This window comes from Electrophorus electricus, chromosome 11 (assembly GCF_013358815.1).
Source record: "Electrophorus electricus isolate fEleEle1 chromosome 11, fEleEle1.pri, whole genome shotgun sequence".
Classification (NCBI taxonomy): domain Eukaryota; kingdom Metazoa; phylum Chordata; class Actinopteri; order Gymnotiformes; family Gymnotidae; genus Electrophorus; species Electrophorus electricus.
In genome coordinates this window covers 15,394,873-15,420,000 of record NC_049545.1, presented here as the reverse complement: position 1 = coordinate 15,420,000, position 25,128 = coordinate 15,394,873, and the positions used below count along the sequence as shown (strand labels likewise).

At 41.0% G+C, this 25,128-nt stretch overlaps 1 protein-coding gene across 1 annotated transcript in view; it reads right to left on the bottom strand.

Annotated features, from left to right (window-relative positions):
- The window catches only part of wdr11 (WD repeat domain 11), a 51,553-nt gene extending 27,324 nt beyond the window's left edge, over positions 1-24,229 (bottom strand). Inside the window, exons 1-12 of the mRNA XM_027027527.2 lie at positions 24,075-24,229; positions 18,275-18,386; positions 16,192-16,345; positions 15,582-15,755; positions 15,100-15,292; positions 11,191-11,356; positions 9,299-9,401; positions 8,584-8,788; positions 8,319-8,419; positions 7,296-7,475; positions 3,782-3,866; positions 939-1,045 (exon numbers count right to left, since the gene is read on the bottom strand). Coding sequence (XP_026883328.2) covers positions 939-1,045; positions 3,782-3,866; positions 7,296-7,475; positions 8,319-8,419; positions 8,584-8,788; positions 9,299-9,401; positions 11,191-11,356; positions 15,100-15,292; positions 15,582-15,755; positions 16,192-16,345; positions 18,275-18,386; positions 24,075-24,160 — 1,666 coding nt within the window. The 5' untranslated portion in view covers positions 24,161-24,229. The remainder of the gene's footprint in view (positions 1-938; positions 1,046-3,781; positions 3,867-7,295; positions 7,476-8,318; positions 8,420-8,583; positions 8,789-9,298; positions 9,402-11,190; positions 11,357-15,099; positions 15,293-15,581; positions 15,756-16,191; positions 16,346-18,274; positions 18,387-24,074) is intronic.
- Between the last annotated feature and the right edge of the window lie 899 nt (positions 24,230-25,128).

Genomic DNA, 25,128 nt, shown 5'->3' with positions numbered 1-25,128 from the left:
TGAAAAACTGGTCTTGGATCCCTGATGAATCTGCTGAGACATTGCAGTCTCACGGAAAGTTTCACACCTCACCCTGGAACAAGGAAAAACGTGCTCAGCAAAGTTTAATCGTCTTCCAAACGAGATGAAGAGCGCCTGCGTATCCTGTCCGCAAAAGTGAGTAGCGTTAAACGGGGCTGATCATAAATATATGGCCCGTGGTACGCACAGTGTACAGCCTAATGTGCAAGTCGCTCGGCCTCAGTGTTCTGCAGGCAGTTGGCAGGAGTGTGGAAATGCCTCTGTACTGTTCCCCCAAGTACCCAGAGCAGCACTGCTGGGGGCTGACGCACTCTTCTCCTGCTGCTTTTGCTGCATGCATGGCACCTGAAATTGGTCTCAGTGCGCAGGTCCCAGACCAGCTTGCCATTTCACCGAAAGGCGTGACCCTCCCCAGCACTCAGGCCGTGCTCCAGCCTCACATGCTCGCACCCAGACTAACAATGCCCAGGAAAGCAAAACGCAATGCCGACAAATCTCTCGCCAATTGCTAACGCTGCAGTGCAGTATCCCCTTAAAACTACAGTAAAAGATGGTGAGAAGCAGTGAGTAGAGTCGGCTGTCGCCTCCCACAAAGGCAAACAAGCATCCCTCTGAGAGCGTTTTCTCCCTCTGACTCGCTTTTCATTCACTCTCTCCCTTGGTGTGGCCTCCCACTGCCTCTCTGTTGAACTTTTGCTCTCTTTATCTTCCTGACCATCCTTTAATCCAACTGCTTCTGCACCCAGCGGCGCCCCTCATGACCAACTCAGACAGTCTGTTTCACGAATTTTAATGAGAATGTTCAAATTAAGGAGTGAGACAGGGATTTTTTGGAGTTGATGGTACGGTTAAGGCATGTTTAATGAAGCTTTAAGAGTGTGTGTGCTTGTGTGTGCGCGCGTGCACGTGTGTCTTACCTGTGCGTAAGTCAACATGCTGAAGCTCGTTCCTCACAAGGCCCATGTTATTAGGAGCAGAGGTGGCAAAGGAGAGGAAACTGGTCAGACTCACCCATTCAATCCCTCTGTGAGAGAATGTAAGAGGCAAGAGAGAGAGAGAGAGCAAAAAAAAAGTACATTTGATTTTAATGGTCCACTTCAATAAGTTTTTTAGAAGGCTTGACCAACTCTAGCTGTCTGTGGTAGCAGAATGTAGGCCCAGTCAAGATTTTACATTTTCACCTCTATTACAGTAGGTCAAGTCTTTACAAGTCCTCTATGATTGATCAAAACCAAGAGGCAAAGATGAAAACTACAGAAATTTTTACAGAAACTTTCCAAGGGTAGCTGTGGGGAGGGAGGGGGAGGATCATGTGGATGGTGAACAGGGATCAGGGAGAGGGGCAAAGTGTGGAGCAGCACCGCTGGCTGGGGATGCCAAGCTGAGTTCAAATAAGATGCTAAACGGCCACATGATTAATTAGCCCTCTTTTCTTTGAAATATGCAAATGATATGGAAATGAAGTCCTCCATGGAATGAGGGCACAGACAGGACCAAGAGTAGCTTTGACACTGTGTCCAGCCAAAGTGCAGGCTTTGGGGGGGTGTGAGTGTGTGTGTGTGTGTGTGTGTGTGTGTGAGCCAGGCTGAGTAATGGCTATTTGAATCTGTCCTTAAAATGTATGTCCATCAAACGTCTACCAAAGTAATGGGTGACCTGTGTGTGTCAGAGAGAAAAAGAGGGTAAAAAGAGAGAGAGCAAAAGAGGTCAGATGAATGACTAAAAGCGGTATTATAACTTCAGAGAAAGAGAGAAACGAGATATTATTTCTTTGAACTGTGATAAAAGGTGTGTGTAACAGTAGTTTTAAAGGACTGATGGTATTGAATCAGCCGTGTTCATTTTGGCCATTAAATTGACATTTTTCAGTATAAAAATGGAAAGTGGAAACAACCTGCTATACAGTGTTTACAGATGCAATCAGAAAACAGGAAGCTACCCTTTCTCCAGTACCTGTCCACCCAGGTATCTGAACATACATAAAATTAAAGAACAGCAGCCCTCAGAGGGATGCAATTGTTGCTACTGATAATGGATTTCTTTTATATGGTTGCACCAATATTTCACAGAAAGTGAATTCTACTAATTTTTAACTAGATCAAAGAGGGAACGCATGCTTCAAAAAACGTTAAAATACATCTAATTATGTTCTACATATTTGTTTTATCAATACACAGTGACATTAAACAAAAATAACAAAAACATCTTGCAATTACTATTACAAAGGCACCTAAACAGCTGGATCATATTAGGTCGAAAGCAGTTCAGCAGAACACTGATAGAAAGCTAAAGAAGCTATGCCTAAAGCTATATAGGTAAAGTATGGAAGCACAACCATACCAGAGAAAGTCAAATCCAAACGCAGGGAAGGCTGCTTTCAAGCGCATAAGTGAATGTGTTTCATTTCGTTAGTGTGAAAAATTGTCAGATGACTGAAGTCAGTGACTGGTTGTTTCCCATTTTACAATTGTATATATTTAATTTTATATTTTGTCATTTCCCATTTTTCAATTATAAAACAAAAATAAAATGGTAGAATCGATTATCTTTAGCCGATTCACAGCAGTGAATCAGCAGGTCAGATATATATATATTTTGTGGAAACATCAAGTAAGGACAGTGATTTAGGCTGGATGTTTCCTTAAACCGCAACACTATCTGGTTTCCATTCTATCATTTTATTTATTTGTTTTATTTATCATCTCAGTCTATAAGTTTATGCTTCAGCCAAATGTTATATAGAAGGTAATCTCTCTCTGCAGTATGGTGACAAGAACACAACTCTCTGAATTATAAGCATTTTAAGGCTATATTTCAGCCAAATATATAGAAGGTACACCATCTCTGCTTTTGCTGCGTGGTGCCGTTAACTCAGAGAAAAAAACAACAACAACAAAACAAGTCGCTCTTGCAAGTTTCACACCAATAGAAACACAATGTTTTTAGACCCATGAAAACACAATGTGGGAGGAGCTGTATGTGGTCCAACTTCGACTTTTGGCTCTGCAGCAAGGACTACTTGTAGATTCCTTCAGCTAGACATGTCTGGGAAGACTCCTCTAATGAGGTGTTGCCTGATAGCAAAAGAATGGATGGTGTTTGCTCCCAATCAATCTCGTATTGATATAATTGATTCAATCTCTTGCATAATTAGAAGGGTGAAATTGTTTCTGCACTTGTTAAGGGAATGGTAATTAACGAGGCACAGACTGCTGGGATGCTCTGGGGCTTAGGCCTAGTGCCCAAGAGCCAGGACTAGAGGATTCAGCCTGTCATGCAGGACCCAGCGCTCCAGAATATGAAGGCCTGTTGATCACGTTCGGCTGATGTTTCAGGACAAGGCCAATAAGATTTGCCTGCCTGGGTTTAATGAAATCAATGAGCCTGTCAGGGAAACAGTGATGAAAAATGCAACTGAGACAACAAAGATTCTGTGCCAGAAGAAGAAGAAGAAGAAGAAGAGAGTTCAACAGAAAGTCTGATTCCAATTCCAATTTTGATTATTTTTGAAGGTTTATCAATTCGAATTCTGATTCCAATTCCAGGTCTGGCTCTTATAAAATATTTTATAATCCATTCTATAAGATTCCATTAATGAAAAAAGTGAATTAAAGAGAGTATTCAGCAGTAATTGAAATGTTCAAAAATTAATATTTACACAAATTTCAATGAATTGAAGTGTCAGTAACACTTTCAACAACATCTGTTGTCAACGGCAGCAAAAAAAAACCTCATAGCAGTCACACAGGAGATTTCTCACCTGACTTCACAGGAATGGACGCTGAGTTCTTTGTGCAGGAGGCCACTGGTCAGGTTATACACCAACACTGAGCCATTGCTGCTGCCTGAGGGACAGATACACCATCATGCATTCATCCAGCGAGCATCAACCTAAATGTCAGCCCTTCATTGCAGCCTGACTTTTTGGGTGGTGAAGTGTCATGGTAAATTTCATGCACGTTTCACATTTTGCTTCAAGTGGTTGGGAAATATCAGAAACCATTAACCATAAAACATGTCAAAAACATGAGAAGCCACTGTGTTTCAGTGAGACCTTCGTAAATGCAAACCTGTAGGCTGGATCAAAAATGCTCGCAGCCAGCCTACAGTCCAGCTGTTTACCAGATGAGGCAGATTTATTTGTGCAGGGAACACTAGTGCCCAGCTTACTGTAACATTCCAAACTTAACAAATGTATGAAATACATGGGACATCATATCTATCCTGGCGGCCTGGATAGCAAGAATGAAATGAAGTGTTAGGTAACTGAGACTAATAGGCAGTGGAAGGTCAGAGGGATTATGGGGACACTGCTCACCCCATGAGGCACACAATTTCCTCCGAGACTGGAAGCACAAAGCAACCCAGGTGATGCGTCATTTCTCTCTCACTCACACACACACACACACACACACACACACACACACACACACACACACACACACATATTAATTTGCACTCACTCAAATACTCACACTCACTCACTCAATCATGCAAAACACTAACACCCACAAATACAAATTCTCACACACTCACTTAAACATGCATACTGGAGGAAAAAAAGGTAAACTGAAAATGGATGTGGAGAAGAACTAATCTATATTGTTCCTTCCCAATACAGTTCAACTGAAACTCACTGTAACTCTGTTGAATAGTTTTCCATTTCAAATGCATATCTGATCCAAGTATCAGGCTGGATAACCCTGAGTGTTCATGAGGATATCAGTCATGTGCAATCACACAACAGTGTGTAACTGTCTTTTTGCAGTGGCATTCTGATGGCCTTTATGACTGTGTCTGTATATGGGCAAGAGGAATTAAATTTTAGTATCCAATAGTTCTGAGAACAGAAACAAATGTGAAAATATACATACAAACTTTAAATTTTATACTTTATATATAGGTCATTTTACAGAGGTTTGTACTAGAGGTCTTTAGATAAGAAGGTAAACTGTCTCACGGTGATGAGGTGTATCTCTCTGACCTGTGTTTGTGTGTGTGGTGTCCGTAATGAAAGTTTCCACTGTCAAACTCCAGTGTTTACTACAGACTGTACAGACAACTGTTGCTATGGGCATGATGTAGCTGTCAGGGAGCCATAAATAGCGTGGGCAAGGAATGGAGGGATGCCATGATGAATGAGAGCAGTAGTAATGGAGGGCGAGACTGAAGTAAGAATGAGTGGCAGTGAAGTGGCTAAGGAGGAGGGGTCATAAGGGAGGCCATGTTTGTGAGTGCCAGCGTTACAGAGGGTCTGGAGCGGTCTGTGGGCGGGGCAGGGTCGTGTGCTGCAGCTCGCTAGCAAGGGTGTGAAACTGTGAAGTGAAGAGATGTGTGCTGTCTAAAGTGTAAATGTATCTGACAGTCTGAGAGTGGTGGGAGACAGCAGTCGGCCGTGAGTGTGTGTGTGTGTGTGTGTGTGTGTGGGTCGGTGGCAGTGTGGGAGGGAGGTTAAAATGTCTGGGGTGTTGGTGGCGGGTGGGGGTGTATCTGTCCTCTGTCTCTGAGATGGATCATGACAAATTTAGCCTCTGCTGCCTCTTCCGCTTCAGTATGTATACAGCCCAACCTTCCTTTCTCCCTCCATCCTGAGTGCTCAGAATGAGTCCACCAGCGTGTCGAATGCCTGCACTACACGTTGCTGCAATGGGCCCACACTGACCTCAACGATGCCCCAACAATACCCCATCCATGCCCCATCCATACCCCTTGATCCTCATCATTCACTGGCCAACCGGGGTGACTGATTTCCAGGAAAAGGCCAAGCTGATTGTTTAGGATTTGATTTTTGAGACTCGTCTATAAAGCCAAAGGCTGTTGCTGAAGCAACACAAAGAAAAAGTCTAGAAGATCTTCTATCCAAATGGTACCTTTCAACGCTTCTTTGCCAGGAGCACAAATATTCCCTGATGAAACATGAAACACTCATTTACATATATCTATGGCAATTATGTTCATATAAATGTTTCATGATTTAACATGCCCTAGCTAGCAAAAGGAGTCAGTGCAGAGCTCTGTTTGTAAGATAGACGTTTACATGACAAGGAGGTGGTCACTGGTCCTCAGCCCCAGTGGGCTCATGCACCTTTAAGCAAATGCAGGACAGTGTCAAATATCCAGTGCTTTTGGGTGGTGAAACTGGGTGAGAGCAATTCAGGAAATCTTTCCTAACAAGATTGAAGAAAGGTAAAAAATATAAACCCACTAATCATTGGGCTCCAATTATAATTCATATTTCTGCAGCAGTGATGGGGAAGAACCACATTTGCAACATGTTATTTCACTGATGGCAAAGGGGTGGGGAAAAAAAGCTTATTGCAGAGAAGCCTCATACAGTGAGGTGGTATACAACAGTATGATACAAGGAGGTGGATACATGTGTAGACCGAAGTCACTGGTTTCTTTCCAAAACTGAATTAATGCTGAAATGAGCTACTGATAGAGTGTACTTTTTCCTTTTTTTTCCTTCATCCAATTCCATGTTTTATAAGAATCCAAAAAGTTAATGTCCAAAAAGTTTTTTTGTTTTTTTTAACTGCCCTTGTCAGTGAGGTTTTCTAATATCCATGCACATGTCCAGTGAGATTTTAATCACTGGGATGAGTGAGTGAATGAGTGAGACAGGGAGAGAGAGAGAGAGAAAGTGCGAGACAGAATTAGAGAATGAGAGATTGAGAGCGAGAGGCAACTACTGCAGCAATGCTGGGATTGAATGACTTCATGACATGTTTGTGCCTTTTGCTCCTACCCAATCATTTAGCAGATTTGCCAGTTTGTTTTGCTTGGGCAATTTCTCCAGCATTTTGTTTGGAGCTACTCTGCAGACAAGGTCAGGAATACAGAGTGAGGTGACACGAGGTATCTGAATGGCAGGGGACACAGAGTGGAGATTCATATGCAGCTTTCCATCCTCTAACCCATATTCACCTTTCTCTCTTCAACTATTGTCCTAGTGTTTTACTCTTTGAGATTCAAATGGTAATAATAGTAAGAATAGGTTGAAATTGTTGGTGTGGAGGGTGCACGTATGGTGAATGCAAACATCTGCAGAGTATGAAGACCCTAGGAACACAAGTGTCTGAAATGCTGTATGTTGAAGAACAGATATCTGGCCTGCACAGCAGCACCTGATCATCCATGTGGGAAACAACATTTAAACCCAACTGCTTCTGATCCTTGACAAACCATAGAGCTGTACAAAGCAAAAGACAGCGCTCTCAACAGTTCTCAAACAGCTTGTCAGGGTGGCTGGGGGTGTTGTGGGCAGGACTCACCCACGGCCAGCAGGGGCTGATAGTGGTTGATGTTCTTGGTGGTCAACGGGGGACACATCCGCAGGGAGAAGGGTGGCAGGGGCAGGCCAGACAGCAGCCCCGTCAGTATGAAGCGCAGCTGCACCTCCTGCTGGCCCGCTGATGGCCAGGGAGGGTCTACGCCCGAGATCAGCGTGTGACCTGACAACAAAGTCAGAAGGGGTGGGTCTCGAGGGTTGAAGAGGCACGCATTAATATACATCACGTGGGCTACAGCCAAAACAAAGAAATCTGTTGGATTGAGTTTCAGCTTAAGGGCATTAAAAGGTCTTCAGATGCATAACATGCACAAAAGGATATGAAAGTTTAAATATAAGAATTATATTATATAATTATATTATAGATTTTTGATTAGAAGATTGTTAGTGCATACAGGATGTTCAGTGTGCACGCACACTACACACTGTTGCTATACCTTGAAGGCAAACAGGCAAACAGCAGTAAAGCCTTTCAGGGCCAGTGCTTAAGGAGATACAAAGCAGATAGGAATGCCCTATATTTATGAGAAGTTTATCTATGTTGGGCTGCTGACAGGAGCAGGAAGATGAAAGGTAGAGTTGTGGGGGCCACCGCGGGCATCTGCCCTCAGCCAGACTTCACAGGAAAAAAGCAGTTTATTCCACCTCGGAGACAGTGACAAGATAAGGGGTCTAGGGGATGAAATGGGGAAAAAGGGCTTGTCTTCTTTCAACTATGTTTTTTGTTGTTGCTGTTTTGCTGGTTATCATTTAGGACCATTTGTCTTAAAATGAATAAATTCTCTATTTTCTTTTTTATGTTTGATGGTCTATGTAGGAGATCAGGGTTACAACTGCAGTTTAGGTTCAGGTAAGAGTGAGGTTATTGTGGTTCGGGTCAGTCAGCAAAGGGTAGGGACAGGTTTAAGTTTATGATTAGGGTTATCAGTTGTTCATGGAATTAATAATTTACATGTTCGGTAATACACGAGTATGTATTGTGTATGTATGGCGTAGCATGTCTTACCAATCATACTGTTGAGGGAGAGGTCTGGGATCCGTTTCTGGTTCTGAGCCAAAGGAGTGGCACAGAAATCAAGGGGGGTGTAGAGAGGAGACAAGCCAGTACTGCAATCAAATCAGAAACACATCGGACGGGGGGGGGGGGGAGAGAGAGAGAGAGAGAGAGAGAGAGAGAGAGAGAGAGAGAGAGAGAGAGAGAGAGAAACCCCTTCAGAACCTTTGGTGTTGAAAACAACCCAAATGTGGCAAGGTGGCTGTTGCTGAGATACCTGGGGTTGGCTGCCGCTTTGCTTGCATGCGCCTTGAGCTCCCAGAGCATGACGCGTCCATCACTGACCACTAGAGCAGCCCTGTTCTCGTTGACAGGACAGAGCATGGCGCGGTAGGGTCGCACCGTTTTAGTGACACGGATTGCATCACACTGCGCGCGCAAGTCGTACACCAGCTCCTGCACAGCCTGCTCCGGGTCCACCGCTGAAATGGATGGTAAGGTTTAGTGCTTGGCCCTGCCCACTCCCGACTGGCCCCGCCCTGGTAGTGCATTCTAAGGGACAAGGCCTTCCGAAATGAAATCTGTGCATCTATGCATCCGTTTCTTCCTATAGGAGTAATGCAAACTGCATTATTTAATCTTTATCTAAAACTGTTTATTTAATCTTTAAAAGTCCTAGCATAAACATTCCTGTAAAAATTCCTTTAAATGGATGCAATTAAATGAGCTGCATTAACATGGAAGAGAGTAAGGACTAGGCCATTAGGTCCTACTGCCTTTCAAGACATTTCCTGGATGTCAACCATCAGCCATCTAGTTGATGGTCTATTGCCCTTACAACTGGGCCCAACTTGGGGAGGGGTGGGGTTGACCTGCTCTTTGAGAGTGCTAATAAACCCCAACAGTTTGATTTAATTTTGCATTCTCTCAAGGCCAAGCTGGGCTGAAAATGCATGGTTGGAGAGGGTGCTTAAATGGGGGGAGGGGCCTGCCTGCTTCCTCGGCCAATGGCGTGGTAGAACGGCACACGCGCAGGGTGATGCAGCCATTCTCATGCAGGCAGTAGAGTGCATCCCTCTGGGCACACGGGATTACCTGCCCAAAAGGAGATAGGATAATATGTGTGTGTTTTATTCTCAGAAATATCTTGACTGTGTAAGAAAACCCCCCCCAAAAAAACCAGTGGAAGCCTATTTGCAGAACTGTTAAGATAGAATTTAGAGAAAAACCCACTGGTTTCATTTTTTAAAAATTAAAGGAGAAAACATTAATTTTTTTTTCCACTCAGTTAATGGTAAGGTTTTGCATTACACAGAGGTAGGTCACATACTATATGTAATACAGTACTATATGACGTTCTGACGTATAAAAATAAGTGTCTGTCTCTCTGTCTGTCTGTCTGTCTCTCTCTCTCTCTCTGTGTGCATCTCCCTGAAGGCAGTCAAACTTGGGCTGAACACTGCCAGCAGTCAGTGAGCAGACATCTTGCAATCTTACTTTAAAACGTGGATGTGTGAGTTTGCAGAATGCAGCAACTAGTAACATACACTGTAGTATCAAAATATCTCAATATAGCATATTGTATATAAATAGAACTTGGCACCTTTCACATTATGCAGAGAATTCAACATAAAAACATTGCATTACTGATTTTGTATAACCAATTATTATTAGATAATTGGTACATCATATTGCTTTATTGTATAAATATACAAATTACATTTTTTAAATAATTTATTTTTCAGGGCATCTAGTCCAGTTCTTCTAGATTCTGTAAATGCAAATTATTTTAAATATAATATTATATTTAAAAAGCTTACTTTCAAGAAGGGTATATAAATGTAATTTTAGGAATGATGTTTTTAAATTTAACCTACTCTGGTTGAATTTGATCAACATTCATGCACTACTTAAAGTCTCTGCAGATTGTCTAAAACAGGATGTGTGCGGTACCATCACACCTCCATGGAAGTGCCAAAATCCCTGTAATCAAGCAATGTCTACAACTGCAAAGTTTTCTGGTGTAAAACTGTGAACCTGCATCAAAAGGTCAAAAACCACACATCTCCCCAGTTTACTATGCTGTTGTGAACATGGTCGATAGCTGGGCTAAGGGCCTAGAATTTCGATCAAGGTCAATTTTCATTGTTAGAATATTATGGGGAAAAAACAAATGCAATTCACTGTTCACACGTTTTTTCCCACTTAGTGAGTGTGAAGAGTGGAGCAGGCTGTTGCAGGGATTACTGCTAGAAGAGGCTGTCCTCACAGCATGCGTAACATACTGTAATATGCTTGTATCAACTCATCCTGATCACAAAGATGAAAGCAGGAAAACAGCATGGTGAAAGTTAAAGGTAAGAAGTGTGGCATAAAGGCATAAGAAGTGTGTAAGTAAAACTAGGACATCTGAAGTGAGCTGTTCAAAAGGAGAGGGAGAGAGCAGGGGAGAGACAAAGAGAGTGTGTGTGTGTATGTGTGTGTGTATGTCCTTTTTTGGCCAGCTCCCTGCTCCCACGGTCGAGCCCACATTCAGACCGTACATGTGCTCGCAGCTGCATCATCAGTCATGCAAATGCCCTTCCTGACAAGCGCTTAATAACACTTAGGAAAATATGCCCATTCCTAGAGAGAGTGCACATATGAGTGTGAGGTGGTGAAGGCCCATGAGCAGCAGGAGCACAGTGCCTGAGGAGGGAGTACGAGCTAGAAATCCAATCTCACCTCCATAAAGACAAAGGCTTCCAGAAAAAAGGCATTGTGCACACACACACACACACACACACACACACACACACACACACACACACACACACACACACACACACACACACACACACACACACACACACACACACACACACACACACACACACACACACACCTGTATAAAGGGCACACCAGAGCGCTCAATGGCCACCACCCCCACAGTTTGGCTGAGCTCCAGGTCCAGGATGAGGATCTCTCTGGGGTACAGCAGCAGCATGTGACTCCTCTTCGAGGGCAAATAGGACAGTTGGAGACAGTCGTTCAGTGTCACTGCCTCTGCCCTGCACACGCGCACACACATGCATGCACACACAAGTACGTACGTACGTACACACACACACACACACACACACACACACACACACACACACACACACACACACACACACACACACACACACACACACACACACACACACATAAAATGCTTTTTTGAGGCCCATGCTCACATATAAATGACAAATAATTGGCAGTCAGATATGTGTTTAATGTAGACAACAGCTTGTTAGTTTTTTGCTATTGTTATAAATTTGCAAAATTAGAAGTAAAGAAACAATCTGAAATTTAAAAAAAACTTCTAATCAGAGTCTAAATTATGATTTAAAATACTCAGCTGTAAACACCACCAATAGATGTGTACATAGTTACTACATACCTCTTAATGTCAGAAAACCTTTAAAATCTCTAAAAGTTCTAGGTTAGCTAAACATAAGAATTCAAATATAGTTACATTTTTAGTGAATGATCTAGAATTATTGTCTTTAGGCTATAAAATCTACTAGGCTTAACACTACCTAGAGAAGAAGTCAAGAGCACCGTTTAAGATTCCTTTTTTATAGTAGTGTTTTCTTTCAACCCTAACAATAGAAAAAGCTAAAAACATTGGCCCTTTTTTGGGTAGACGACATGTCACAACTTCAATCCATGCTACATGATGTGAACATTGATCTTGAGGATGCAAATATATTACAATCATAGTTATTGTTCAAACATGAAGCAATACAATCATGAGGACTGAAGTTATTAAGATTCAAGAGCAACAGAAACAACCTTCTGATATGAGCTTTGATGTTGCTCTGATTAGCATTAGTTAAGGTACATTGTTACAACACCCCTACTCATGTCTTCTTTATGCACTAGGTGGAATAATCATACAATGGAATTCTCTTTAGTTGTATTTGTCTACATATCCCTTACATAAGTCAAACTCTGTGTGTGTGTGTGTGTGTGTGTGAGAGAGAGAGTAAGAGAGTAAGAGAGAGAGAGAGAGAGAGAGAGAGAGAGAGAGAGAGTGACAGAGAGCAAGGGCAAGATAGTATTTCACTGAGATGAAGACTACAAAGCAGGCAAGATCCTGTTCAATACCATGGAACCTGATAAATAAGTAAAGAAGAAAAAAGGTGGAAGAAAGAGCTTGTTTTCTTTGAGTAAATTTGTTTGTAAAAATTCTGAAGAACAAAATGTTTTCTTCACTGTTTTATAGTATTATTGTCTACCAAGTTATGGACATGTAAAAAAAAATAAGTTGGGGAGGTGAATGAAGAAATTGATTTTAATGAATATTGCATTTCAGATGAAAACGTCTCATTTAAATCCATTTCACTCAATCCTACGTAAAGCTTCCCCACCCCAATCATTAGTTTAGTCAGCTGAGCCTAATACATCAAGTAGCATCTGCTATCTCATGCAGGTCAAAAGCGCACATGACCTCAATTACCAGTAATCGCTTATGTTTTCAGTAATGAACAGCTTTAGACGTAATGGCACTAAATGTACTGCAGAAGCCATTACAAACACATGCACTTGTGTAGGAAATGCACACAGCCAGCATGCTGAGCAAGGTCCTTTAAACCCAGGTCAAAACCATTAGCAAACATAACTGAGAAGTTTCAAGTTTGTCTCTCTGAAAGATTAGGCAGGCCGATGGCACTGTATCATAAAGGAAAAGGATTGCTCGACTCGCTGCTGCACAACACACAACCAGCTGAGAGGGAATGCAATAACAACCACCACAAATTTCCTCCGAGCCCTGGATCTACTAACTTTATAGGCCACTGACAATCACACTTAAAGCTGTTTATAGGGGATACTGTCAGAATATATTGAAGAGGATACTAAGGAGGCTGTTTTCTGGAAAATATAAGAGCTGAGAGCTGAAATGAGAGACAGTGGTGTGAGATACGAGAGGATATATGATGTTGTCAGTCTCAGTAGTGGGAGAAATTAAGGGAATGGCACAAATGTATTCATAATTCCAGCAAAAGAGGTCATTCTGAAGAATAACTAGCATCTATTTGTTAAATTCAGCTTAATTTAAAAAGCTTTCAGTAAAGAATATCCATCGATAACAGTGACAAATGTGTTTTAAACTAAGACTAGGTTGTGTCTCAAAAAAGCTTTTAGTTAAGACATAGGCTAAATAAAAGGTTTTATACATTATAACTTGCCCAACAAGTTCCAAATTCCACCCAAAATCTAAAACAGAGACTCCAGGGAATATCTGCTTGGAGTGAGTTATAGAACCGACAGTTTGGTTAAAAAAACCTCTAAGCAAATGAAATTTAAAAAATCAGAGATAAAAAAAGAAGAGGCAGGAGAGAAAGGCTGGTGGTTATATGGCTCTGAGGTCTGAGTGCTGGGAGATCCAGAAAGGAGACAGCAGGCGAAAGGCCCCAGCAGTGTCCTTGGTGCGAGACGGCCCTTCAGGCAGCAAGCGACACTGCAGTGTGCTGTAGTGCATGCTTTTTCTTCACCACAAAATACCTACACAACATTCCTTTATTTCCTGATTTCATGTACACTACAAAGTATTGGTCCCACACCTGACACTCCTGCTGTGAGAAAACACAGACAGACAAAGACGCAGAGAGAGAGAGAGAGAGAGAGAGAGAGAGAGAGAGAGAGAGAGAGAGAGAGAGAAATACCACAGAGCTACGGCCATAGCACCATAACACAGGATTTAAAAAGCTCTCTTATTAGTAGTAGCAAAAAAACAAAAAAACCCCTCTAAGGCTCCTTCATGAACACTACTGCCTAACCTGATCTCAGTCTTGTTCCAAACACACGTGTCAACCTGGCAGCCCCCATCGCAGTATGCACCTCTCCCAAAGGCCCAGCACAGCTCAGTGGCAGCAGTCTTCCAACCAGCAATTTTATTCTATTGTCTTCTCTGGTATCAGTACAGGCCAACATTTATCATACTCATAAATCATTTGCATTCCCATGTACTGTCAGGTCATATATTACTCTGGCACCCCTAGGCAGGCCTAATGCATGGCCCTTTTAAAGTCCTGCTGCCCTGTCCCAGATTATACCTCTCCCCTGGCACACTGAGCAGTTGTTGGGCTAATGGACGGCAGGCCGCAGTCTTTACGTGTAGATCCATCAAAGTCTCTTCCGCAAAAAAAACCCCAAAACTTACCGATGGCACTCCGCTGCAGACTTCGGGAAGCGGTGGGACATGGCCAAGTATATTGAGTTGCTAAAAAATAAAATGATCCCAGTGTTCAGGGCGTGTGGAGGATGGGGGAGTGTGCAAAGGGAAAGAGAGTGAACACTGAGCTTTTGATGATCAACAGAGTGCCTCGAAGCAGTCTCGTAGATGCAGGAATGAGGAGGAAAGAGCGGGTTGCTGAGGGGAGAACAACGGGGCAGCATGTGGCTCAGGAACACAGGGAGGAGAAAGAGAAGCAGAAGGAAAAACAAACGTTAGTGATCAATGGCTACTATCTGATGTTGATCAAGGTACAGATGTCCCCACAGCATGGCTGTCACTCGATGGAGAGGGGCCTGCTCCGGACGACCTCCGAAGGCGAGGCAGGGAATGATCGTACGTTGCACCGCTGGAAAACCATGCAAATTCAATAAACTCTGAACCCTCCAGCAGTCTGTTTAGAAATACACAGCAGTCTGGATCGGCTCCCAGAGCAGGGCCTGCTGCTTTTTCACAGTGGTGAGGGGTTCGCATCAATGAAACTGAGACATAAAACTACTGCCTTGCCTTGCCAACAACAGCAGTACTCACGTGGGTTTCTCGTTGGTGATGAGCACTTTGACCTTGTTGAGGGCTTTTTTGGCGCCTGTGGGCTGGATGGCAGTGGGTTTGCTGTGGGCAGGGCTGGAGTGGGGGCTGGCGATATAAACCTTCTTGCCGCTGCTGCCCGGGGGCTTGGAGTGGGAAAAGTCTGTGATGAAGACGATGCCCTCGCTGGTCAACACTGTAAAGACAATGGAATAAAAATGAGGGAAAACGATATGTTCAGTCAGTAGAACGGGCAGACATTATAACAGGAGATATTATTTGGGCGCAGACCTAAACCCTATTATGCAGATTAATTTAATTGAGACTAAGAAATTGATAAAACATGTTTAAAATAAATAACTCAGAAAAATGCTAATTTTTATGAATCTGTCTTCCTGAACTCAACTGCATTTTATTTACTTACCTCTGCACTCTAAGAAAACAATCAAATTCTCAAAAGGCCTCTTTAGAAACTCTAAACTCACAAGCCAGGTTGGCGGGATCAAAGGGGTCAAAGGAGAAGGAGAGGATGTTCTCAGCATAGCTCTTCTTCCACAGCTTGGTCCCTGTGTCTCCGTTCCACAGTACAATGTAGTTGGGAGGGTGCACGGCCAAGAGCAAGTCCCGCGAGGCATCCTGATTCCACAGCCAGTCCATGTCTGGTAAAGGGTGACAAGCCCAGAAGAGAAACCATCACAACTATTAGTTTCACATCAGATAACACGTTTAACATATTCCCGAGTTAGGTTGGACGAGTTTCTCTCTCACTGAAACACAGAAGAAAAGACATAGGGATGGAAGTGTAGGAAAAAGCTGAAGAAACTGGTGCAGTTGGACAGATCCGCTTTCACAAAACAGAGCACAAATCCAGAGAACGCTGAGGTCCAGTCTTATCTTCAGACTACCTCCATAGCCTGGCTACCCAACATGTGATGCTATATTTTGTTCCAACACAGCACCGCATGTTTTCATTAATAACCTTGCCTTTATTACAGAGGACATTACGGCTTCGTTATGGCTGTTGTGGTTCATAGCTGGAGGGACACAGCGGGGATTGTTGGCAGTGCAACTAGCGGAAATCAAGCTACATCTTACCCTGGATAGGCTTGGTGTGCTCCTGGATCTCACAGTGGGCTATGCCACTCACCACGTCCCACACGATGATCTTGCCTGCTGCATCGGCCGAGGCCAGCCTCAGGGAGTAGGGTGAGCTGAGGCTGTGGTGGTAGTTCTCCCTGGACCATTTCACCTAAACACAGCATGGGGAACACACATCTTTTACAGATGACAGGAGACTTAACAGTGCCTTCAATATCAGAAAGCAAGAGAATTTCGAGAGTCACTGAATCTAACAAAGCAGGATGTTGTGAAAGAGCTGAAGCAGCAATAAAGCAACTATCTGAGAATGCAAGTGACAGCTTTAAAGAAACAGTTTAGTGGAAATTTTTAACATTAGTCAATTAGATTGATCAGTCACTAATTTGTGGTAGCATAACGCTAAGTGGTGATTTTTAGCTAACAGTCACTGCTAGCTGCATTAGCGTTTTGAACTGAATCCCTCCTTGGAGACAATAGTGCCACATAGCCATCCCTGGCTTGGCATGTACCATGCCTTGAGGCTTCTCATCCTTTGCCCAGTGGTTTACCTTGGGGCTCGGATTCAGGAATCAGCTGGCGTGGCAGCAGGCATGGTTTACAAGATTAAAGTGTACAGGGGGGCCAGGCATTTCCTGGGAAAATGCGTTTTTTTATGAGCCATTACTCATAAGGCAAGCACTCAGGATCCAGCCACACCTATCTTCCTCGACAACATAACACCGCTCACCACTGAGCTCATCTTCCTCCACCACCACCACAATGACACTCTGGGGAAAAGCGACCATAACAGCTCTCTGGAGACGCATGCCGTGCTGGTCTGAGGAGCCATGATTAGACCCATTTTAATTTGCATAAAATTGGTCATGACAGGATAGCACAAAAAGCACAAATAAGAAGGTAGAAAGATGCAAGCAGAGCTCAAGGAAAGCACAGAGAGATCACTATCAGGCTGGCAATCCATTCGATTAGATAAGCTGACCTAAAGCTTTAAAACTAATGTAATGGGTTTAATGTTTTAGGCAAAAATTTAATGGAGATTCTTTTAACTCATGATTAAAAAAGCTAAAAGTGTATTAGGTGTATACAAGCAGGTTTAGAGAGGTAGTCATTTTTAGTCTCTTTACTTTTTTGCCAATTAAAATGTTCCTCTTTTATGACCTCACTAAAACTCCTTACAGGTGTTTTGCTATATAGTCTGTACATTATTTGTGGCCATGTACAATTTATAGTAGTCATCCTTTGTGTGTTTTAGTCACTTCCTTTCTTCAACAGTCAATTTCAGACCACAAGATTGGCTGGATACCTCTGGGTGTTTCTTCGGTCAGAAACGACTGGTTATGACAGATTTAAATGGCGAGTGATGAATTATGCATTCCAACAGATGTGCTACAGTATATACTTGGCTGTGATTATAAGCTTGTGCACCTATTCACCTAGCTAGATGAGCCAAATGAAATGGCTAGGGTGTGTAGGCACAAGGTAGCTATTTAAAATAGATTGTATATCACTATGGGAAATATTCAGTCAGGATCAGAAATGCTGTCTGTATCAGACCTCTTAAATGTCTGCTATAAAAATAAAAAATAAAAAAAACAAAAAAGAAGAAGAATTAAAAAGTTCAAAAATCAAATAAAAAAAAAAACACACGCAAAATTGACAAAAAAAAAAATCCAAAGTAAGGCACTGTTTAAAATTGAAATCCTAACTAAACTTTAACCTAACTAAAACCAACGTCTTTCAGCCCACTGAGATAGATACAGGATTATGCTGGTTTTGTGTCAGCAAGACAATTTGGCCCCAAGACAATTTGGACGGTCTATCATTTGATGCAGTTCCAAAACAAATATTAACTGGCCTAAAGACAAACCAGAAGTCTCAAACTAATTACAATTTTTTTCACCTGCATTTAGGACTACACATTAGGCAGGGAAATATGGTTAATCCATACTCATGTCTAGCCGTGTTCTGCTTGTTATTCAGCGTGCCCTTCATCCTGAGGGGCTTTCCTTCAAGTGAGTTAATCAATGTTCAGTATTTCTCTGGGTAAGTGATGAGAGTCTCGGCCTCTTTTGAAACGCACCTTGACAACATTGGCTTTGTGTCGCTCCAGGACCTGAATAGTCTGCGCTGTCTTTGGATCAATGATAAGGATGCTGGTGTGGCATCCTTGGGCGATCAGCCCCTGCCAACCCCTGAAGGGGGGAGAGGAGAGAGAACTTTAGGGAGGAGACAAATAAATAGAGAGAGGACAAAACATACAAGGCATCCACCACCCGCACTCCAAACTCCCAAGCACCAAGAGAAAACTGTTAAGTATTTAAGTCAAAGAAATAAATATATGACAGTGATGTCGGTTCTACTGCGACACTGTTACCCAAGTCTGGTAGGGCCTCAGCTCGGAGATTTGATACTGACTAACTACTTTAATAGGGGAAGCAATGTTGGAGGTTCTGTAGAAATTAGGTTTACTTTCCATAAATGCATAACCTTGCATACAATGGATGGAGGTTAATGAGGAAAGATCATACAGAGTCAAAAGAGATCCAAATGATAAAAAACACCCCAAAAACAAGCTCAGTCTAAATATGCATACATACATTGACACACCAAAGAGACTAAATGAAAAATGTTTAAATGGTTAGCCTATAGCATGAAGGAATGAATGGCGATGATTTGTTTTGCTTTCTTTGCGTCAAGTCATATTACCCTGAGACAGATTCCCTGTAGTGCCCATTACCATGGGCTATGCTCAGAATAAACAGAAGCCCCCACACAGACACCAACTGAGTAATTCAGCCCGACAGACTACAAATGCTTTTAGCTAACATATGTGCTATTACATCTTACTGTATTCTTCAAGCATGCACACACACCATCAATGAAGCAACACCGTACATAGCTACGTAACAAATCCAGACATACAATCAGACTTTAGGCCATCTTATCAATACTGGTATACTTTAAAATGATATTTAATTAGGCTTACTACTGTGTCCAGGCAAATTGACAGGAAACTTGGTTGAATTACTACTGTGATGTGAGTATATATAGCTAACATTTTATGTATGTGGTGCCATGCATGTATTGGTAGCATTTCCAGTATATTTTCAATTGTTTATATAAAGCTTACTGATACAAAATAACAATGGGGGGAAAAAAAACCTGCTGAGTTTGTAAGCACAAACTCACACACAGTAAATTATCACACATATACAATACTTTTAAGCTTTAGGCAAAAAATCCATCTTTTTCACATGAGTGCTGTCAGTCTAGACCAAAGCCATCAGATGTATGAGTCAACAAAACACTGAAAAGAAAAGGCATTATAGTACCTGCATTTCTGCTTTCTCCAAATCAAACATTTTATATATGGCAAGGGTTACAAATTCCCAGCAATATTAATCAGAAATGTCAAGTTAAACAAAAGCCAATGACACTGTTAACCAGTGCTGAGCTATCTATAAGGTGAATCGAATCATAATGGTGAAATGTAATTGAAGCTCCAACTACACCACTATTTGTCTTGTATCTAGCCCTCCTTCTGTATACTGATATATCTATAATAATCTGTGATACCAATACTCATATGGAAAATAAAGGGGTCCTTTTAGGGCAACATTTGAGTCAATTCTTGACTCCACTGGTGTTACTCAAAATAAAGTTGTATTTGATCACACGTTTATGTGCTTTGCATTTCAGATTGGTACAATATATGGGAGTAGATACTGTTTATACAAAGAGTGTGCTTACACTAATTTCCATTACAGATAATTCGGTAAATATATGTCAGTTTGCTAAGAAAGACAGCATTTTTTTTTAAACTATCTAATAGGCTGAATACATTTTTGATAGCTACTTTATATACTGTAATACCATCACATATGAGAAGAATGTTTACAATTACATGTGAGTAATTATGTGAGTAAAAATAATTTGACATCTTCCAAATAACATGGAGATAATCTCCAACTAATCATTAGATGACCCTTGTGGCAACCGATATTTTTCAAACTTGATATAAAACAATGAGTATAATACTGCATTCTTATCAAACTCAGCATCTAGAATAACAAATGATCATTTCAGTTTTAGATTCATCCTTTCCTTATTAGCATGTTTTTAGGCTTATTCAATAAAAACACAGAGACCTTATATATTAAAATTATTCAGATATTCATTATTTGCTAGAAGCAACATTTATTGATAATCTGGCAGGAACTCCCATGTCCCAGAACGATTTGAGGAAATTAGTTTTTTGGATATAATGAAGTCTAATCCTGATTCTGTCCTCTAGACCAACCACATGTGTACTTGAATCAATACAGTTTTAGAGGACATGATTGCCATTGGTGATGTTCTTTTTTTTGTAGTAGGAATAACAGGCACAATATATGTTATCGAGTTTTCTATATCTATATCCAGTTTTCAGAAACATCATAGCTCAGACTCAGCACAAGTAATGTATGAATTATTGCTTGCCTCAGACTGCAGATGTTTGTTTTTTTTCTTTATACTGTTTAACAAATTTCAGTGCAGTATTTTATACTATTGTACTTGATATTTTAAATTGTTTTAGGAAAGAGTTTTTCTGGTTTAATGGCAGCCTAAATGGGAATTTTATAGTATGTGTCCCACAAGGTTCTGTTTGGTCCCACTGTTGTCAGGCCTCTATATAAATCCCCTTGGACATGTAATTTGCAAACAATGTTGTTTTTATGCTTCTGCTTATGATACTCGATTATACTATTCGGTTTGGCTAGATCCTGCAACAAATGAAATGGGAGGCTGTTAAAGATATAATTATCTAGAGGACTAGAAAACTTCTAAATTATGATAAAATGCTAATTATAATGTTATGTACTATGTCTTTATCCTAGATCCTGATGCTTTTACTGTGCCACAAGCTAAAAGCCCTTAATGGCCTGGCTCTCACATATCTCACAATCCTGACAATTTTGCTTATCTGAGGCAGGCTTAATCCTGGTCCCTTAGATCTCTTGCCATTAAAATGGAAGAAATCTCTTATATAGGTCCCAAATTCTGGAATACTGTAGAATATTGGGAATGCAAGGGCTTTAAAATCCTGATTTTAAAAATTAACACAAATATATCTATAAATGTAGAGGTTGTAAAAAAATTTTAATGTAGTACACAAGATTTCCAAAGAAATAGAACATTTTGGACACATGTCTTTCATCAGCTGTGCAAGCAAAGTGCTTCTGAAATTCTACGAGGTGGAAGCAGTTAATCTCTAAACTCATAGATGTTTAAACCATAACATTCAATACATGAAGTTCTCAAATTCTGAGTGTAATCAGTTATTTTTTTCTCAGGTTTCCTCATTTCATTGTTGCCATAGCAACAAATGGCAATGCAAACAGTTAGCTCATTAACGTATTGTCCATTATCATTAAAAGGTCTTTCCACTGGAAATGACATATCCTTAATTCTGATGGTCTGAAGGTGTTTGACAAAATCTAGCTTTGTTTTTACTTTTATACAAGTGATTACATCTCTTGCAAAAGATACAATGGACAACTCCTACAATGAGGCATTATGAGAAATGGCTGATAGCAACTGATTCTTTAGGGCTGGTTATTTTATTGGATGGGATAATAAAATTATATGCACCACATCTAGAGCAGTTGCAGGCTATGTTGTTACAATTATTTTTCACTGATCATTTATCTTGTTCTTGAAATGCATGTCTTTGATGCTTGTCTAGCACATTAGTGGCTCCTTAAGGATGCAATCTCTGCATCATCCTGGAGCATTTTGAAGTGTTATAGAATATTAGCCATGGTTTTATTTGTAGGATAAGTGAACATGAAAGGAATTCTTGTTGTCTTGAATTTTAAAAGGCCAGTGCACCTGTTCTCTCAACAGGTAAAATGTAAGAAAGGGAATCTATCACTTTCTTAGGAAATTTAGTTATGAAAATATTCATATATTTCCATACTTTTTTGGAGTACGTCTTCATTCTCACTGCATATGCATTTTAGAAACTGTGAATAAGGAATGGAGTACTTATAAGTCTTAGGATGTGAATACTTGTACTGTAAATAAGAATGAGAGATTGTAGGTTTATAACAGATGCTGGTACTTAAACCAGAAATTTCAGACTTAACTGGAACATCCAAAAAAGGTTACCCTCATACCAGGACATGGTATACATCATGTTTATTCCAGAAATAGGTGTAACCTAGACAAGAAATAAATAAATAGCTGGAGCTCTTCCAATGTGTATGCAGCTATACCAAAAATGACATCAATGTCATCAATGCATCTCAGAAATACTGTGTGTGCAGGTGCAGTAAACTGTCACATAACACACATAATAACTACTCTCATACTTAGAATCAAAGCTGAAGTAGTTTGTAATTAACAAGTTCCAACAGCCTTAAAAAACCTCTTGGGCGGGGGGGGGGGGGGTTCTTTTCAGGTCTCAAACCATCTTTGTTTGGGATGGCCGTGTATTAATTTATGTCCAGTGATAAGGGTCACAGGTAGCATTTCTTTCTGGACTCAAAGATTTAGAAAATGTGCAGCTGATTAAAAACTTATGTCTAAATCATCCTCTGGAAACCTTGTGTGTTACACTGAAATTTTAATTACATTAACATACACACATATCAGGAAGTAACTGCAGTGTAGTTTTAAAACAGGTTTGTGTGTGTGTGTGCGCGTGTGTGTGTGTGTGTGTGTGTGTGTGTGTGTGTGTGTTATTAGTTTAGTGTCATCATTTGCTTTAATGTTCAAAATGACTTTGGCAGCAAAATGGTAAGCTCCATGTAACACCACATTACTAATATTTTTATTAGTAGTAGGAGTGGCAATAATGTTGTTGTGTTTGACAGTGTAATAAAAGGTAGTATGCCTACTTCAAGACTGATTAAGTGCCTTGCCTTCTGTGTATCTTCTGTTGCCATCATTGCAATAAAGCCACTGGCCACCTGCACCATTTTCCACTCAAATCTGCACAATTTGGATTAGTTTCAGTTTACTGGGAACAGACATAACATTTAGAGCAGTGGAAGAAGGTGAATTGACAAGGTTTCCTCTCCATTCATTTATTGCAATACAATTTCCCATAAGATATTGGTGAGAAAGAGTATCGGTGTTCCAAGAACATGTATGCATTTCAAAACCAGAAACATTTAAAGTGTTCTGCAAATAAAAGGGAGCCTAGGTCCTTACTGTAATATTCTTAAACCCGTGTGTGCTCGTCATGCTGCATATATCCTTCTAAGCTTTGACACCAGCTTACAGATCAACACCAAGTGAACAATACTTAGCAAGCCTATCCAATTACCTTTTGCCACGTCTTTCAGCTACAGCGTTGGCAACAGCCTAGCTCGGATAACTCTCTACATACAAGCAAACTTGATGCGACAAAGTGGTCCGCTGATGGTTCATTGCAATAGTCAACAATTTGATGGCTGAGTTAGGCTACAACACTTAAATAAATATTAACTAAACAAATGTAAATACAATTAGCCACATTTATTTTGCTAGCCAACATTCTATGACACAGCAAAATGACCAGTGTCGGTGTTAGGTCAATTCTCCAGGTGACATTTTAGCGTTGTGCACTTTGATGTTTTTAAATGGTAGCGGTTAGCTATTCATGCCAGGTTAACTAGCTAAACCTCAAAATCCATCAACCACCCGTCAGCATGCAAGGGGAGTGATTAATAGCGCTTGTACCCATGAATTTGTCCGTGACAGCACATTTTACATGAGCGACAGCATTGTTCTGTTTGTAAATATAACACGAAATCAACAAGGCTTTTGTGAAATCTAAAATAAAGCAATACGCATCTTTAAATTGTACCAAATACCGCAAAGGGTTAGCTACTGTGCTAGCTAATATTACTCACCAATCTACAGCAGTTTTGTTTTGTAAATTGAGAGTCCCAGTTAGTGTCCGTGCAGCAAGTTTAATATTGACAGTATATGGAATCATGTCTGAGATCGATTCAAAGTGAATGTTTGTCAGATTACAGCCTAATAAACAGGAAGTAAGTCAAGTGCATCAGTGTTCGGCTCCGAAAGGGAAATTATTCTTTACGCGTATAGTTCCTGGCTATGTTACCTAGGCTCAAACGCCTACTTTAAGTGTCATTCTTTGAATTTACGCTTTCCTTTACAAAAATGTAATAAAATAACCATTTTGATATTTAATGAATAATCTGTAATTACTAGGATCTTGATTGGTGCAACAGACAGAAGAACTGGCCCAAGTTTGCAGGGACGGTTGTTATGAGAAGAGTGGGAAAGAAGGCTGTAAGGAAAGATTAGCAGAGGTCTGATGTAATCGTGGGACAAAACATTGTCTGACAGGAATGCGCTGACACTGCCTGGGAAGGGCATCAGAATTTCTCATGGGCAGCCACTCTCTGGGAATAATCAATTTGCATAAGATCAGTGTCAATAAAATGTAGTTTACGTGACGTTTGATTTTGTCCATATTTGTCAAAAGAGCAACCTCTCCACCTAATTCATAGGTCAGTAATTTCCACCAAGCACTTCAGCATAGAGTTAGGGCGTGGAAACGAGCAAGTTGTATCCCAAACAGCATGAAAATACAAAGGCAACTCAGTAGGTTGATATTACAAACATGGGAAGCAAGGAGGTTCCAGGTGGTGCATGGGTGCAGAGGCTCTGTTTGCATATCGAGTACACTGAGTGCTTGGGGGTTGCTAGTGCTTTTGGAGGACGTGATCTGCTGCGCTGAGGAACGTTGAGCATTTTAGTTTTTGTTTGTATGATTGATTGCTTGTTGTTGTTTTACAGATTGTTATAGTCTGTAGTGGGTGATCTGAGATTAGGAAAGCAAGCAGAGAATCTCCTGTCTCCTCAGCAGACATCAACGATGCAGTGGAACTTGGGGGAAAGGGTATCAAATTTAAGCCATTTTCTTACAACCAAATA